The 18,480-nt window shown below is 40.4% G+C and overlaps 1 protein-coding gene across 8 annotated transcripts in view; it reads left to right on the top strand.

Annotated features, from left to right (window-relative positions):
* The window catches only part of NCOA2 (nuclear receptor coactivator 2), a 260,761-nt gene that overhangs the window by 180,202 nt on the left and 62,079 nt on the right, over positions 1 to 18,480 (top strand). For all 8 annotated transcript variants that reach the window (XM_030553256.1, XM_030553257.1, XM_030553254.1 and 5 more), the window contains one exon: positions 16,542 to 16,645. In XM_030553256.1, coding sequence (XP_030409116.1) covers positions 16,542 to 16,645 — 104 coding nt within the window. The remainder of the gene's footprint in view (positions 1 to 16,541; positions 16,646 to 18,480) is intronic.

Below are 18,480 nucleotides of genomic sequence, written 5' to 3'. Positions count from 1 at the left end.
ATAGGCACTTAAGATAACTCGCTGATTGTCCCGCTTTCTTGGTCTGAAACAGGAGTCCTCCCCTCTTGCACTCTCCTGCTCGTGCTTCCTCCCAGTGTCCCATTTCCCCACTTACCTCAGGGCTTTGGTCTCCTTCCCGCGGTGAACCTAGTTTAAAGCCCTCCTCACTAGGTTAGCCAGCCTGCTTGCGAAGATGCTCTTCCCTCTCTTCGTTAGGTGGAGCCCATCTCTGCCTAGCACTCCTCCTTCTTGGAACACCATCCCATGGTGGTAGAATCCAAAGCCTTCTCGTTAAGCTGATCTAGTTAAGCTGATCTAAGTCCCCATATAGACAGCGCTAGGTTGACAGAAGAATTCTTTCATCAACCTAGCTAGTGCCTCTCAGGTAGATAAATTGCCCTATGTCAACGGGAGAATCCCTCCCGTCGGCATAGGTAGTATCTACACTGAAGTGCTATAGTAGTGCAGCTGAGCCACTGCAGCATTAAGTGTCGACAAGCCTTTAATATTGATTGGTACAACACTAATAAAAAAATTGCAATATAACAAATTCATGTAGCATATTTTAAACTTGAGGAGAAGCTGGCATTTCCATATTATATGGAAAACTGTCTGATAGATCTCAAAAAGCAGTTTTAAATGGGGAATCATCATCAAATGGGAGTGTGTAATCTCGCAAGTTCCCCCTGTCCGAGTGGGTATGCCTGTATTCTCTCTCTGTTTGTGGTGGGTCCTCAGTGACTCAGCCCTCTGCATGTGAAATAAAAACTCCTTCCTGGGGAACAGTCTGACAGGGAGGCCTATCCCAGTACCCCTTGGTTGGCTTTTCTCTCAGACCTTTCTAGGCTTTTTCAAATGGTTCCTGCTCTTTAAAAGGTCCCAGCCCTACTGTGGGACCCCGCCCCACAGGGCTGCCTCCCTGGAGACTTGTAGCCTTTGTGGGCCTTTCTGGCCCCAGCTCTGCAGCTGGGCCACTAAAGGAGTTCAGTTCCCCTTCTGGGGTGCATCAGAGTCCAGACCACTTTCCCAGTGGCTGGGGGGACCCGGGCCAGCCCTCTATTCCAGGTCCCAGCCCAAGGACCCTATAGATAGCAGACTTCACCAAGTCCCTTTAAATAAACTGTGTCACTGCTATGATTCCCTGGACCACTTCCCATTGGCCCCAGCACATTCTTCACCCTTACCTCTGGGCCTCGTGCAAGTTGAGTCCCAGTAGCCAGCCCAGAGCTCCTTCATGTTCCCCCCAGTCTCTTCCAGGACTGCTCTGTCTCAGGTCCTGTAGCTCCCTCAGCAAGCTAGGCACACCATCCGCTGTCCTCCAGCTCTAGCAAGGAACTGATCTCTACTCCACACTGCAGCTCCTTTTATAGGGGCCTGCTGGGCCCAGATTGACTGCTCCTTGCACCCTCTCTGAGCAGCTTGAGAAATTCTCTCCATTGCCCTTTTCTGGGGTGGGGTGTTGCCTCAGGGCATAGTACACCCCATCAGAGAGTGTTTCTGTTGGGGGTACTGCAGGCATTGGTTCTTGGCCTAATATTATTCAATATCTTTATTAGTAAAATGAAAGAAATCATTGCTGCTCAATTTTTCAGAAGACACAAAAACTGAGGGAGTGGTAAATAATTACTAGGACGTGCCAGTTAACCAGAACAAACTTAGTAAACTGTGCTCGTAGATTATTAGAGTTGGAAGGGACCTCAAGAGATCATCTAGTCCAACCCCCTGCTCAAAGCAGGGCCAATCCCCAAATGGCCCCCTCAAGGATTGAACTCACAACCCTGGGTTTAGCAGGCCAATGCTCAAACCACTGAGCTGTCCCTCCCCCCTTTAAACAATAGGCATTAATACAGCCAAATAAAATGTCTTGCATCTAGGAACAAGGTATGTAGGTCTCAATTACAGGATGGGAGACTGTGTCCTGAAAAGCAGTGATTCTGAAAAGGTCTTAGGGATCATAGTGTCTATACTTCAAAAAGGATGTTGAATACATGGAGAATATTCAGAAAAATCACAATAACTGTTCAGTATTTCCTAAACACATGAAAGTTAAGTTACAAACACTTGGTAACTAGTACCCTGCATTCCAGTTATAATCCTGGATTTTCATTTAAATTACATTACAGAACACCAAACAGCAAAAACAAAAATAGAATGTCATTTTAAATTGCTCAGACTTACACACTTGAAAGTTATACAGTTTTGCTAATCATTGTTTTGGACTTGCCTGGGTACTTTGGGAAGTGCTTGGTTTTGATTGTCCTGACATGTTATTGACTGTTTGTTAAATGTTTTATTTGCTCTCAAAATCTTTCTTTTCTTTTTTTTTTTAAATGGGTAAGTAAAATAAATCCTGAGCTGTAATCTAACCCCATTGTGCCACTTTGGCACAGGAAAAAAGTGAGAAAGAACATATATCTTCCTAGCTGAGGATTCCCTTACTGTCATTTATAATAAGGCTCCTTTACATAACTCTGGCAATGTAGAGGCCTTAAAACTTTCACTGGTTTTATTCTCCTGGAGAAATTGACTGAGAATGGGAACAGTTAACTAACAAAAGCAACATTAACATTAACAGTCAGGCTGTTACATTTCTAGTTCAGAGCATGAGATCAATTAACCATCAACAGCAACTTTAACCATGTTACTAACTACACAGTCAGGCTGCTAGTGCCTCAGAGGCCTTGGCTACACTCACACTTTACAGCGCTGCAACTGGGGTGTGAAAAAACACCCCCCTGAGTGCTGCAAGATACAGCGCTGTAAAGCGTCAGTGTAATCAGGGCAGCAGCGCTGGGAGTGCGGCTCCCAGCGCTGCACGCTACACCCGTAAGGGATGTGGTTTACATGCAGCGCTGGGAGAGCTGTCTCCCAGCGCTGCTGCTCTGACTACACTCACACTTCAAAGCGCTGCCGCGGCAGCGCTTTGAAATTCCAAATGTAGCCATATCCCTAGAGAGAGCTGAATGCAGCACAGTCTGAGGGAGGGGATTGACTGCTGGTGTCTCTGGGAAGGGGTAGGGGAAGGAAATCATCTGTGAGTGTGACTCTTTTTCCCCTGGCATGAAGTGAGGCAGGCTCGGCGGCTCTGGCAGTATCCTTTGTTGTCCCTCATAACGTCCATTCTTCTCCCCTCTGCCCCACAGAGCACCCCCCCTTTTTCTCCCTCCCCTCCACGGAGCACCCTTCTCTTCCCCCCTCCCCCCATCAGGGCTGGGTTGGTGAGGTACTGGGGGGGAGAGGAGGCTGGCTGGCTGCCTGCTGAGGAATGAAAGAGAAAGTAACTCACTTCCTACCTCGGCAGGCAGCCAGGATTGGAATGGTCACACAGGGCTGGGCTGGGGATAGCCAGATAGCATGTGCGAAAAATCAGGACGGGGGGTTGGGGTAGGGTGAGCAGATGTCCCACTTTTATAGGACCAGTCCCAATTTTTGGGTCTTTTTCTTATATAGGCTCCTATTCCCTCCCACCCCCTTCCTGATTTTCCGCACTTGCTGTCTGGTCACCCTCGATAGGGGTAATTGGTGCCTATATAAGACAAAGCCCCAAATATCAGGACTGGCCCTATAAAATCAGGACATCTGGATCTGGTCACCCTAGCTGGGGAGCGCATCTCTCCCCTGGGCTGGCAGTGATCCATCTCATCGGTGGGGAGCTGCACAGGGCAGGATGAGCTGCTGTGGCTCCATGGGTGCCCCGCCCCTGAGATCAGATGCTGTGCTAACTTCACCATGGTCTGTTGGGCTGGCAGTGGTGCCCATTGGTGTGTGATCGGGCCTGAGGGTTTACTGCTGCTGTTGCCACTCTGCACCCCAAAAGGTGGATTTTGGGGTCCTGCTGTTTTCCACCTATCTCCCCCTCTACTGAAGCTGTTGGACCAGCAGGCGGGGGATGAGCCAAGCATGAAAGCAGTACTGTGTTGCCATTTAAAGTGTCATTTAACAACTTTGTTTGCCAAAAACGCTTGCTAACTATCCTGAATTCAATTTCAATATTTTTTTTAAAAAATCAATATCTTAGCCAAAAACAGAAAATTAAGTTGTTGACAATTATTTGTGACAAGTTTGGAATGGGGAAGGAAGTGGGCCAGTTTTCATCAGAGAAACAAAAAATGTTGACTGACTTTCCTGTAGCCCTGTTACTGCTAAATAGAGCCCTCCAACAACTGTAATATGCTCATCTCCTTACTAGTGTATAGAGCAGGAGTCGGCAACCTACAGCATATGTGCCGAAGGTGGCACGCGAGCTGATTTTTGATGGCACACAGCAGCAAGCTGAGCGGCTCAGCCCCCCACTGCTCTGGAGTTCCGGCTGCTGCTCCATTGGCACCCAGCGTCCCGGCCACTGGCCCCCCTCAACACCCACTGCTGGCCTGGGGATCCCCAAGGAATCCCAGGCTGGCAGCGGCTGAGCAGGCCAGTGGCTGAGACCCAGGCTGAGCCACTCAACCGTCGGCCTGGGGTTCCATTCACTCAGCTGGCAGCGGGCTGAGCGGGAATAAATTCAACGAAATAGGAAAACAAGAGCAACTAATGACAAAGTGCAAGAGCCTAGAGCAGTGGTGCCAGATGAAGGACCATGGTGGCGGACAAGCATCTGCCGAAATGATGCCGAATATCGGCGGCATTTCGGCAGATGCTTGTCCTCCGGCCAGTATGTGGGTGCACTGAGAAGCCCCTGCGGGCGCAGGGACACCTGTGAGCACCACGTTGGGGACCCTTGACCTAGAGAGCCTCCTGCAGCACGGTGATCGTTTTGATTTAAATGGACTTGAACTGTACGAAGAATTGAATTGTTGCCACATGCAAAATCGATGATGGACATTGTACAGTTTATTCATACCAGCAAACTTGTTGACATATATCCTAATGTGTATAGTGCCACTCATATTCTACTGACAATTCCTGTAACAGTAGCATCAGGAGAATAGAGTTTTTCAAAACTAAAGCTCATTAAAAACTATCTCCGCTCTACAATGAGTCAGGAACGCTTGACTGGTCTTGCTATTCTTGCAATCGAACAAGACATCACTTTGTCTTTGTCATACGATGACATTATTACTGATTTTGCAGCCAAAAAAGCCAGAAAGATTGCTTTTAATTAAAAACTAATCCTTGTTTCAATACCTCTTCATAGAAATTTCCAGTAAAATGTTGACAAATTAAAAAAATATTATTTGCATCATTCTGTCAAATCAGAATTTTTTCTGTAGTGCTACTTCTTTAGTGCTAGTCCATCAGCATTACAGTGTGCTTAATTAAGTTAAACTGGTTTTAATAACATGCATGTGGCAAGTTTTCCAATACTGTAAGCTTATGTTTGCGTTGCTAAGAGCAAGACAGGCACGGGGGCACTAGTTTAAAAATCTCACCTAAGGCACCATAAATCCTAAGGACGGCCCTGGGCAGGGCTGTTATATTTGTGCCTCTAGCCTGCCTCATGCATAATAAAAAGCCCTACCCTTCCATGCCAGTGAGCTGCAGTAGCAAGGGAGAGGGACAGAATGTCTCTCGTTTGTTGGCACGCATGTACGCCTAGACCCCCTCCCATCTCTGAGTCTGCTCCAGGCATGCTGGAACAGACGTGTCGCCTGGGCTGCTGGGGAAGAGGCGTGTGCCCCCCAGCAGATTTTTTTTTTCATTTTTCTGCGCGTGGGGCACAGAAAAATGCAAGCTATATGAATTCTGCGCTTCCGCAGGGGTGCAGAAATCTCCTCCCATTCCTCCCACTCCCCCGAATAAGCATTTCCAGTCATTAGCTGTCAGAAGTGGTATTTCTGTCAGGATGGATTTTCTTTCTGTTTTATGCTCTCTCCTTCTCCTGTCGAGGGCTCCCCTCCCACTCCATTCTCTACTGTTTTTCTCATTCCCCCAACCTTCTTTCTTTCATCCTCCCATATTCTTTCTACACTCCTGTCTCAGTTATTAGTCTCTCTTGCCTAAGTGCTGCCTTAACTGTGGCACTGGGACCAGCTCCACTGTAGTTTCCTCAGTCCTTGTCTCCATTTCTTATTCTGATGTACCTTCCTGCACTCCTTAAGCAAATCAGTTGAATGTGGTATCACATACAGATGACTTATGGAATACCTCAATGATCAATATTCAGAATTATTATGTTGGAATTACGACTTTAAGCTATTTGTCACTAGTGTCTAGCTTCTAGAGATGTTTAATCTTAATTAAACTTTACAGTGCACTTAGTCTGGGCTATTATATTTGGTGTTAAAAATATAGTCAGTGAGCAGTGTAAAACCTAAAGTTATGCTTGCTCATTGTATAGCAGTGCTACAGTGAAGGCCTTGCTTCTCTAAGACCTTCCTTTCATTGACTGACAAAGGATGCTGTGTATACAGTTGTCAGTCTGGCTTCCTCAGGTTTGTTGCTGGTGGTACTACCACAGTTCTTCTGCTTTCTTTTTGTTCTGTCTTACGTTTCTGTGGCGTTTATAAAAGAAATAGTTATTTTTTTCTGTGAAGCTCAGGCAAGAGGGTATATGCTTTGTCTCAATCAGAGCTTTTTATTAGCTGTTTGAGCACCAGGACTTAGTCACCAGTCATTAAATGTCATTTTTCATAGCTCACTATTTGTGGGTGTGCTGTTCATTTTCACGGCAGGTCAAGCTTTCCTGCAGAGGAAAAATGATAAAGGACCCAAAGGAAATAGATAAAGCAGAGCTATTTGAATTCAGCTATTTTTCTGTTTGTGCTGTGCCTGAAGGATTCAGGCATCAAAGTGGGGACTGAAGCTAAAGAAGACTACTTCATCACTTTGAACTAGAAAAGTGGAACCCATAGCACCTAAGTGGCAAATATGATTTAGTCTCTTGCAGAGCATTTATACCCATCACCTCCAGTAGTACGCCTTTTAAAGTCTGACAGGACAGCTGAATCTATTTGGGACATCTGTGAAGATTTACTTTGTCTAGATGTCATTCTTAGCAACAAGATGATCAAAAGTTTTCTAGTGTGAGTGGAAAGGGGATAGTCTTCCATTTCAAGTAATCCATTGGCCAATACCATGTTAATAACCAGTATGGTCTCCATAACAGGGTGAACTGCAAAGAATAGGGTAGACAATTCCCAAAAAGCTGGTGGATATTCCAATACTTAGATACTTTAAACATTCCTTGAGAACATTGACTATGGTTGGAAAACGTAAAAATGCTCTTAAGCAGAGCATCGTATAGCTTGTGTATTAAAATTTCTCCTTACATGAATTATATACAAAAGGATAAGAGATGCCCTTAGGAGAAGCAGGTTATTAGCTGTCATGTTTCTTTTGGACATCTTTGAAATAATAAAACATTTCAGTCTCTGAATTTCCCGAGACAGAATAATGTCCTCATTGCTTATACATTTTTTTGCATGATTAAATATGCTTAATACCTCTATTATAAAAGGAATTATTGACTGTTGGAGGAATTAGGAGCTGCTGTATCCCCTCAGCATGGGCACATAGATTTAAACTTTTTTCTGTTTTCTGTCAGCTGGCTTCAATTATCTACCTTACAATTTTGCCTGCAATTCATTGTGTGAGATGGGAGGGCTCTGAGTTACTATAGAGAATTCCTTCCTAGGTGTCTGGCTGGTGGGCCTTGCCCATACGCTTAGGGTCTAATTGATCACCATATTTGTGGTCGGGAAGGAATTTTACCCAGGTCAGATTGGCAGAGACTCTAGTGGGAGGGTTGCCTTCCTCTGCAGCACAAGACACAGGTCACTTGCAGGTTTAAGCTAGTGTAAATTGTGGATTCTCTGTAATCTGAAGTCTTTAAATCATGATTTGAGGACTTCAGTAACTCATCCAGAGGGTAGGAGGTCTATTATAGGAGTGGGTGGGTGAGTTTCTGTGGCTTGCAATATGCAGGGAGTCAGATTAGATGATCATAATGATGGTCCCTTCTGACCTTAAAGTCTATGAGTCTGCGTCTTCACTTGACCTTATCTTATGCATCTTATGCTTTTTGATGTACCATTTTAGGCCTGTTGAAAGTCTTCTATTGGTAATGCAAATACAGCAGGAAACTTTCATGCTACTGTTAATGACCTTGTATATCACAGATTTGTCATCCATGCCCTAAAATAAAGGAGCTATTCTTAAATCATGTTGATGAGGTGTTTGAAAAAGGATATTATCTGTTTTCTCCTAACATTTACTGTCATCTGGAAGAGCAAAATGGAGAAAATGAGTTTAGATAGATTGTTGACATTCCTGCAGAGTATATTTTCTTGGCCCAAGTTTGGGAAACCTGTATGTTTAATTAAATTGGCAATTAGGTCTATGAAGTCTAGTCCAAAAGATCATTAACCTTCACATCTTTCTTTTCAAAAACTCTTATGAGTTGTTATACTTCAAAGAACTAATTGGAGAGTCATTGACTTCCTGAAGGCTGCACATTGTTTCTGTGGCAGTGAAGAAGCCTTGTTTTGAAATAAATGATCGGATCCTGCTATATTTCAAGTCTTCAAAAACATCATCTCAGCCAAAATCTTGGTAGAACTAGGGACTCTCACCACTGAGACATCGAGTAATGCTATTTTTAAAGATGAGTTATCAAAACAACTGAGATTATTCATTAAATAAACAAATACCTAACACAAATTTGCAAATGTCAAAAAGTACATTTATATTTTTCTGTCCTAATTCCACACATACCAAAGAAAATAATTACATTGTTAGGCTGAGGGATGCTGAATATTTGTATCTAATGTATCAGAGCAGGGTCATTTAGTTTGGCACTTCTTATTAAAATATTTTGACACCGAGCTGAATAAATATAATGGATTTCTAAGCCACCCAAGATAGATGTATAGCATTCTGTTGTTATATAAAGGTAAGCAGTTTTTGTGGTGAGTTTTTTGAAGTGTCATCTCAGCATTTCTTTAATACCAGAAAAGGTAAAATGTCTTTTGAATCTAGATGGTTAAATCTGCTTCTTCTAACCTGATGTACAGAATAGCTCAGTAGTAACTGAGTATTGTGACCGGGGTTCCAGTGTAGGCCAGCTGCGGTCACTCAATTAGGGTGAACTGCAAAGAATGGGGCAGACAATCTCCAAAAAGCTGGTCGATATTCCAATACTTAGATTCACCAAGTCAGCCTAAAACAGCTTCTTTATTACCTCACTGGTTACTCAGAAGTCCAAACATCATGGTTCCCTTAAAGTGATCCAGCCTCAGGCCTCCATCCAGGCACCTAAGTCAAATATGATGATTTCTGAAAACCTTATTTCATCATATAAAATAAAGAGTTCTACCAATCCCAAAGGATCTGACACATTCCCTCCCAGGTTATTGATTCATAGCAGAGATGAGCTTTGTAGTTGCAAAGAATGTGATTTTTAATTTATTCTTTTTGTTCGTGAAACTGCAAATAAGTACTCTGTGCACCCTCATATAATATCAAAATTCATACTTAACAGTATACATAAAACTGCTCGGTCTATGCAAAAAACCCGGATTAAACACCATATACTAACTCCATAATAACAAAATTACACCCTGCCATCCTTGCACACCTAACCTTCTCAAAGGCTTAGGAAAAACAGCTAGGCATTGCAGGATGTCTAGAAAATCCACAAATGCAGACTGTGACAGACCCAGGAAAAGTGAATTCCAGATCCAAGGGACCTTCAAGAGGAATGAAGCTAGCCTCATAATAAGGTAGGCCAAAGCACTTCTGCTGTTCACTGCTGAGACATAGATTGAGAAAAGGTTTCTGAGGTAACCATTTTAATCTTGGTTTTAATTCTCTGATGGTTTCACTTAAATATCAGGATGCCAAACAGGCTCTCTGTGCTTTTACTGATAGACATGTTAGAGGTGACCTGAACAGGAATAGGACTTTGTTACATTTGTTACTTTAAAAAAAAAAAAAAAAAAAGCGGGTTTTGATCTTTTAGGTTTTGGGGCTCCGAGAGAATGCATCTCCTCTTCTGTTCCCCATTATGAGGCAGAAGGTGAGTTGAAATTTTGGAGAGAACATCAATTCCTAGTTCACAATCCCACCAACTTTTGATAGAAACTAGATGTCCCGTGACATCCCCTTCCGCCCCGCCCTTTCAATGGTATCCACCACTGTGTCCAGCAAAAGTGGATAAACCTAAAGATTAGGTCGATATTTCTGCAAATGATCAATAGTGAAATAGTAAGAATAAGGCCAAGAGTTAATGCCCCTTACACCGGTTGTTTAAGGCTGTTTATTTATCTGTTTAGGATAATGTCATGTCATTTCAAATTTGGAAGCTAGCAGTTGTTTTTGCAAAAGACTAACTTTTTTTTTATAATTAAAAGCTTAGATTCAGCAAACAAATTTTGTAACAGGTCTGGAGCCAGTTCTACAGTCGCAGAATTATGGAAAACATAGGTGTGATGACCAGAGTTTGTGAGCACAGTTTGTAAGGAGGGGATTATATACATGGGGAAAGAAAAGAGCCTTCACGGAGGAACAGATTCAAACTGGGCCATTTGCTGGCCCAGGTTTGGACTTCATTCTTCCCAAAGTTTATTTCATTACTTTACTCTCCACTTCCATTTATACTTCCAATTTAGCTTAGGTAATGGGGGATTGTACTGCCGAGGATAGTGCCAGATGGTAGTTATATGGAGTAAGAGGAAGCTAATATTGGAGAAGAGTAGACCAAAAGAGAGAACCATGGTGAGGTAGGAGAAAATACATTCGTATTCATTATTTTATGTATTAATTGAACTGTTTGTTTTATGATACCCAAAAAATGCCCTGAGGCTTTTAGAGTACACATTATACTTTCAGGGAATGTCAGAAAACTTGAAACACTAGACACTATACTTTCATTTTCTAAGATCAGCAGTTCCCCAAAATTTGAAAGGTTGCGTCAAAGTTTGGCTACGCTTTGCGTCTTTGGGGGAAGGGAAGGCTTATATAATGGTTCTAATATTTTACAGAAGCTGCTTTCCACAGTTCTAGGGGTAGAGGTGGGGTGGTTAATCAGGCCAAATGTGTGTGGGAAATTCTGAAAAGAGTATAATATTCAGAGTGTTAAACGTAGTGTTATAACTGTTCTTGGATGAATAAGCAAGATTACAGTTTTCAATCTTCTGTTCGCTTAGTCCTGTGTCATAAGTTTACGTGATTTTTATATCACCAGTGTAGTAAAAGTGAAACAAAGTCTGTTTCGTTCTCACAAGACCTGGATTCTGATATCAGTTTGAGCTGGGATTGGGTGATCAGGCTGTCCCCTTGATGCAGAAGGGAAACCATGATTTGCTAAAGAGAGGTTATGTGTGAGGATGGGAGTGAGGCAGCTTGAAGCTTTGCTCTTAGACTACTCACAGTGAATAAAAGTGCTGAGAAAAAGTGCATCTGTGCTTTTTTAATATGTACTGTAGGAGATGTCAGCAATCTGATGATCCCTAGTACATTAATGTTGAAAAGATAAACACATTTGGAGAGCACAGGAAGGGCCTTGTGTTTTGATGTTAGCAGAATGCTTCCTAATGAATAAGAATGTGCTGCTGGTTTCACAGAGCCATATGGCAGCTTTTCTAATTTTAGTTCAATGCAGATGCATAATTTTTCCCTGTTTTACCTCTTAAAACCTTTCTGAGATATTACAAAGCTTTTCCTATAGTACCTGATCTATAGTTTAAGTGGAAAATGAGTACACTAATCTAATGGGTTCTTTACAGCATATCTTTGCACGGAGTTAAGTGTGACAGCAACCTCGATTTATAATCACTTCCCTAAATAATAGGTAGGCGTGTTCATGGAGGAGGGGCAAAAGCTTTCTGCTGAGTGTTACAGTGTGTTGTTTAGATTGTTGTCAAAGAAATGGTATCTGTCTTTTGAAAAATTGAAAGATTTTGGAGGGAACAACTTTGCTCATGCTGAAGTACTAGGAACTGGTTAACAAATATGTTTAAGTACACCTCTACCTTGATATAATGCTGTCCTTGGGAGCCAAAAATCTTACAGTGCTATAGGTGAAACCGTGTTATAATGAACTTGCTTTGATCCACTGGAGTGCGCAGCCCCGCCCTCCTGGAGCACTGCTTTACCGCGTTATATCCGAATTCATGTTATATCAGATGGTCTTATATCGAGATAGCGGTGTATATCAAGTACCATTTTAGTTATAGGTTCTAATTCTTTGAATTATACAACTACAAGGAAAACTGCTATCCCCACGGTTAAGCAGGCATTGGAATAATTTAAAAATTCTTCATTGCTTTGCTTCACCGTGCCTTGTATTGTATTTGCTAATCTGCCATTGGAACACACTGAATTAATAAAAACTTTTTTTTTTCTTACACTAAAGTCTGTAAATATGAAGCTGCTCTTTTTTATAGTCCTATTTATACTAATAACATTGTCTCTTGCCATAGTACACACAATTAGTATTTAGTAGTGATTTATAAACCTATGTCATTATGAAATCTGAAATTTAAAGAGTCAAGTATGTCTAGTCAATTTTTTTAATTAATTAAATCTAGTGCCTGAAACTACTTTTATCTCTGTCCTCTGCCAATTTATATGCTTTTGTAATCACACTTTCCTATGTTTTACTTCTTTAGTCTCTCCCCTGTTGCTGTATGAAAGACTAGCTGACAACATGTGAAATAGACTACCCACAAATGGCTGTCTAATACATAAACAAATGTGAAAAAATGTAGAGGAATTAGGTGTTTTAAAAGCATTTGTGCTGTAGAATTTAATTTTAATTGTAGATTCAGAAATGCTGTATAGCATTTAAGTCACCTTCCAGTAATCAGTGCTAGTGATGCTGATGCTGCTACAGTTGGTTAAATTATAAGGGTATCTCCTGAATCATGGCTGTTTTCCTGTAGAGAAATGAATGTTCTGGTATTACTGACAAGAAAAGTCTCTGTTTCTATTTTTGGTCTGTTATTTCAATAAATAAGAATGCATGACTTTGGATGGACATTCCAATAGCACCTCTAGAAAATGATGAAGAGAATGAAATGTATGTTCCAGCTGAGAAATTCACTTTTAAAGAAGTGTTGCATCAAAGAACTGCTTTCTTTGGCTACAGAATTTTTGGTTTGCTTGTTTGTTTTTTGCTTGAGGCTTGCTTTGTGATGTGCTGCTGTTTATATCAGGAAATAGTCTGAAATTTCACTTTCAAATATACGCGTGATGGTGCCTGTGATGTAGAGCAACATAATCAGGATGTGCTGCAAATCTATTGTCTCTCCCCCCCCTTATTTTCAAAACGCTTGTACTGCTTATCTGTCTAATGCTTCCTCACTCACTTCTCCCTTTTTTGCTGCTTTTGTTCCAGTAGAAAACACACATAATAGTGACTGCAATGAGACAAATATAAATATATAAAATATATTGATGCAAATCTCCTCCTCCTCTTTTTTTTATAGTTTGATTCATCTTAACATGGTCCCTGAAGAGACTCAGGTTTTGTTTTGTTTTGAAAATGAAAGTCTCATTAATTTGTATTGGATTTCTGGGTTGCAAGGCAGAGGAAGGGTCAAGGAGGGATTGTTCCTCATTGAGGGAGAGAGAGTAAAGCATAGAAACAGACAAAAGAGAATCCTCGGATTGCGCATCCAGTTGTGGTACTGCAACTGCAGGGATGTATTGTTTAAAAAAGAGAGAGAGAGAGAGAGAGATCCAAATCCTTTCATGTTTTATTTGTCTTTAAGGGAGCTAAAGGGACCAAAAAAAGTATAGAAGAAAACATTTTGCGGGTGGAGGTAGGGGAGAGAGGTAGGGAAATTTAAAAAATATGTAAAGAGACTTTCAGTGTTTGCTCTTGACTTCTCTTCATTTGATTTTCAGAGTTCTTGCTAAATTAATGTGCTTTAATAAAGGTTAGATTGTATCTGAATCTGGGATAAGCTTCAAATAAAACTTGAAACACTCCCAGTGCTGAGCATACTGAAAAAATGTTTGTTTGTTTTTACTTGTGGATATAAAAAATAAATATCGTTAGTGACCACTGGAAAAAGGCCTAGTGTCAAATATGAATCAGTGTGTTTTGGTATCTTAATACTTAAACAGCTGTAAGTCTGTCCGCAATTTAAAATGGAAACTAAACACATACCTAAAATGCTACATAATTGCATGTGTATGTGTTTACTTAGCATAAAAGTATGTCTAAAAGGAGTTTTATTTTTATTTTTTAGTCTCTAGGTTAAACTTTTCATTGAGCAGGGCTGATAATTATTTTATGTGTCGTTTCTGAATTACATAAATTCTTTTCCAATTTAATTTAGTAAATATGGGCTCAGTCTTGTTATCCCTGTTCATATGAATAGGTCCAGATTCTGGTTTGCACTCTGATACCATTGCAGCACTTAGGATGGGTTCTGAACTTAAACAGCCAGTAGAGAATTCTCTTTATGGAGGTAAATTCTCCACTGGTGTGAATAGGATTGCCAACTTTCTGATTGCAGAAAACCAAACAGCCTTGCCCCACTCCCTGCCCCGTCTCCGAGGCCCTGCCCCCACTCACTCCATCCCTCCTTCCTCCATCATTCACGGACTCCTTGTTGTTTTTGTGGATACAGACTAGCACGGCTACCTCCTGATACTTAACCTGTCCTTGTAAATCCAATAAAGAAACAACGAGGAAGCACCAATGCATTGAACAGAGCTGTGCCAGATATTTTCTATGATCTGCAACATTCATCTAGCCATAATTGTTCACGAAAGAAATTAACGTCATGCTGTTTTAATTAGCTTAGTGCCTCTCTCCTGTCTATCCCCAAGCTGTTGCACATCTGATATGATTTTTTTTTTAAGGTCCCTATGTCAAGAAATTTTTGAGCTAGAGCCATTTTTATATGCTGTCGAAAAGTTGGAATCCCATCTTTCAAATGGCATAGAGAATTAATCTTGAGTTCTAGGGGGTCAAGAGAATGTGTTGAAGTTTGTGACTTTCATTTTGATCCCCCATCTGGAGAGACTTAAGAATTCCCATCAAGGCCAGAGACCCCCTTGCAAATAGTAAGGAAGTGGAGACTGTGTTAGAACTACCCAGTGTAGATAACTGGGTGTGTTCAGTCAGATTCACCCACTGTTGGAGGGGGAGCCACTGAGGATTCTGTTGCACGTTATCTGTAATAGATGTACACTGATCTTGGGGAAATCCAGGATTTTGGTGACCAGTCTCTCAGAACAGAGAGGACACAGGAACTGTACATTCAGATTTTCTGATACGTAGCAATATATTAAATAGTAAACCCAAGCATTTTTAGGAGTCTGTTGTCACTCTGGGTTACTTTTTAGATCTTGTGTTTTATTGGGTGGTCACCAAAAATGTACTTTGAATTGAGGATTATTAAGATAATGCAATATCAGATGTTGCATTAATTTTAGGTAATATTTTTTCTGCTAATGTTCCCACTTAAACTCCAAGATAAAAATAAAAAAGAGATACAGAATAAATAATATGGATTGGCATGATTGTGAGTGCAGATTTGCTAAATTAATCTGCTTTATAAGATATTTTGAAGCCAAAATTCTGGTTTGGGTGTTTAATCAGTACTGCAGCATGGAGCACAAACACGGGTGCAAAGTGTTCAGATGCGTATAATTGAAACATTAGCATAGGTCGTAGTTTGCTCCCAGAAGTTATTGCTGTTTGCTTCTGTTTATCATTTAATTTTCATGCAGTGCTCTTGAAATTATATGTATTTTATGTGCATATTGGTAAATATGCATAAATGACAGTGGGGGGAAAAACTATAGCAGGGGTCGGCAGCCTTTCATAAGTGCTGTGCCGAATCTTCATTTATTCACTCTAATTTAAGGTTTTGCGTGCCGGTAATACATTTTAACGTTTTTAGAAGGTCTCTTTTTATAAGTCTATAATATATAAGTAAACTATTATAGTATGTAAAGTAAATAAGGTTTTTAAAATGTTTAAGAAGCTTCATTTAAAATTATATTAAAATGCAGAGTCCCCCAGGCCGGTGGCCAGGACTCAGGCAGTGCGAGTGCCACTGAGAATCAGCTCGCATGCCACCTTCGGCACACGTGCCACAGGTTGCCTAAACCTGAACTATAGTGTGAATAATATAATGTGAATTTAAAATGATAAACAATAATAATTGTGTGGTGTGGAAATGGGAGTGCAAAGACTGTTTCACTGATGCGTGAACTCCGGATCAGTCTAGTGTTGTTAGCTTCCATTTTCTTTTTAAATATAGTGCTCGTGAAAAGATAGGTGATTTGCAAGGTCTTCCAGTCAGCTCTCCACCTGTTTGTAAGCAAAGAGTGCCTGTCATGCCAGACTGTGTGTGTGTGTTTGCTCTGTACTTTAGTCAAATATCTGTTAGGGACCAGGATGAAAACATTACAGTATATCTATTTCACTGCTATCCTCCAGAAGGGATTTGAGTCTACAATTCCAGAGTTGGAAAGTTAACCCACTAGCCTTGCTTTCCCATATCACAATGGAGATTTCTTTAATCTCAGTAATAGTGGTTTGCTTGGTATCTGTCACAAACTGCTGTGGACTTGAAGAATGATAATACCTTTTTAAGAGATCTGTTCTGTCATTTAATGCATAGTTCTCTTTAATGCAGAAAAAGCAGCAGCGGCCAATGAAGATGAAGTACAAAAAGCGGATGTATCATCTACAGGTCAGAGTGTCATTGACAAGGATGCACTTGGACCAATGATGCTTGAGGTGAAGTGCCTAAAGTTTTCTTTACATTAGAGTTAATTCTGCTACATATAATATAAAGATGAATGTCATGGAGTGAAAAAATCAAATTGGAACTCATTCTTAAAGGCATGATCAAATGTTACACTTCAATAAAACAGCCATCCTTGCTACTTAGGATGCCATTCCATGTCACAAATACAGAGCATGCTGCTGATCCTATTGAATTTAATTCAGTGACAAAACATTGATTCCCAGGGTAGCAGGATTGGAACAATAGCATCATATTCTATATTTAACCACTGTAGTTGTGGATATTTTTTGAGTTCCAATATTTTTATTAAATGTCTAATTTTGTGTGCCATTCTGGAATATGGAGATTTGGTAAACCCATTTGTATGCTCGCATTGACTTACAACATGTATACATTTAGAGAAATACTCCTTCTCTACCAAAATTATGCTTTTTTGCTACACATTGTTTTAATTACGTTTGCCATTTCTGCATAGGTAACATGATTGTATCCCCTCCTGATTACAAAAACACACATCCATGAGAATTCTTCAGGATAAATCTTTTGATTAGCTTAGCAGAGAATTCTGCATAACTTTAACTGTGTGACTTCCACTGATATCAGAGGAGGCTGAATGATTGATACCTTAACTCTTAAATGCACCCTGGATATTGTTATCTATAGTGCATGCATGTCACCTAGGACGCTAACATATTAAACTACTGTCATTTACTCTCTGTCACTAATATTTTATCTGTTTAAGATCTGTTACAAACACTTAATACACATTCTGACACTGATCTTTATCTGTAAGGAGGAATAAATGTTGGTTTAGACAAAACTAAACACAAAGCCCTGAGTCTAGCTAGAGGAACCAAGGTTGACAGATATATAAATTACCCCATTATTCCTAAAATGTAGCATTTGCCAAGCGATAAACCCTAATAAATATACCAATGATAAATATTTGAATTACTTTCCATGACTTATTAGATAAAAACACAGAAATTTGACACTGTTTCCTGAGCTGTATATGGAATTAGGGCACTGAAAAATTCTCAACTACTAGGCAGAGCACTAGAAGGTTAGACAGATTAGACAAACTGAAGAAGTTGTCCCCTGAATAACTAGGACATTACACTCATTAGATGAAAACTTTATTTAATATTTATTACACTTGCTCACTGAACTGAATGTTGCTGTTTTTGCTAACAAGCGAAGTTAAACCTCAGAGCTCATACATGGCAGCATAGTAATTCCAGTCTTCATGTAGATGTTAATTGATCATAAAGATCTGATTTAATCACACACACGAAATTAATTTAAGGCTAAAAAATTATCCCTATCTCACCTTATTATGCTTAGCTATTGCAGTACACAGGGTATTTAAAATCACAGGTGATACCCTCGTGTTACTTTATTAGGATTTAATTTATTTTTCTCCTCTACCTTGAAACCATTCTGCATTGACCATAAAAAATTAAGAAATGATATTAATAAACTCAAGCCTTTGCGCAACAGATTCTTAAAAGGTTGCAAAGACCACAGATGTATTCTGTGTATCTATATCTTTGTAAGGAAATGCAATTAAGTATTTTCATCTCTTTAAAAGTCTCATAGGCTTGATGAGTCCACTTTTTTCTCTTTATGAAGTAAGGAAAATAATGGCAAAGGTAACTGATTGCATACTAGTTATCTGATTTAGAAATGTAATTTTCTTTTCTATTAAACAATTTAATTGGGGGGTGTCCTCATACTTGCAAGCGTTTCTTGTTGAAGAAAGTAAATAGCATTCATGATCATTTGCTAGTTCTAATGGGATTTCAACAGATTTCCTGTTTAAGGC

The sequence above is a fragment of the Gopherus evgoodei genome, chromosome 2 (assembly GCF_007399415.2).
Source record: "Gopherus evgoodei ecotype Sinaloan lineage chromosome 2, rGopEvg1_v1.p, whole genome shotgun sequence".
NCBI lineage: Eukaryota > Metazoa > Chordata > Testudines > Testudinidae > Gopherus > Gopherus evgoodei.
The sequence above is the reverse complement of the archived record's forward strand: the minus strand, read 5'-3'. Positions and strand labels throughout refer to the sequence as shown.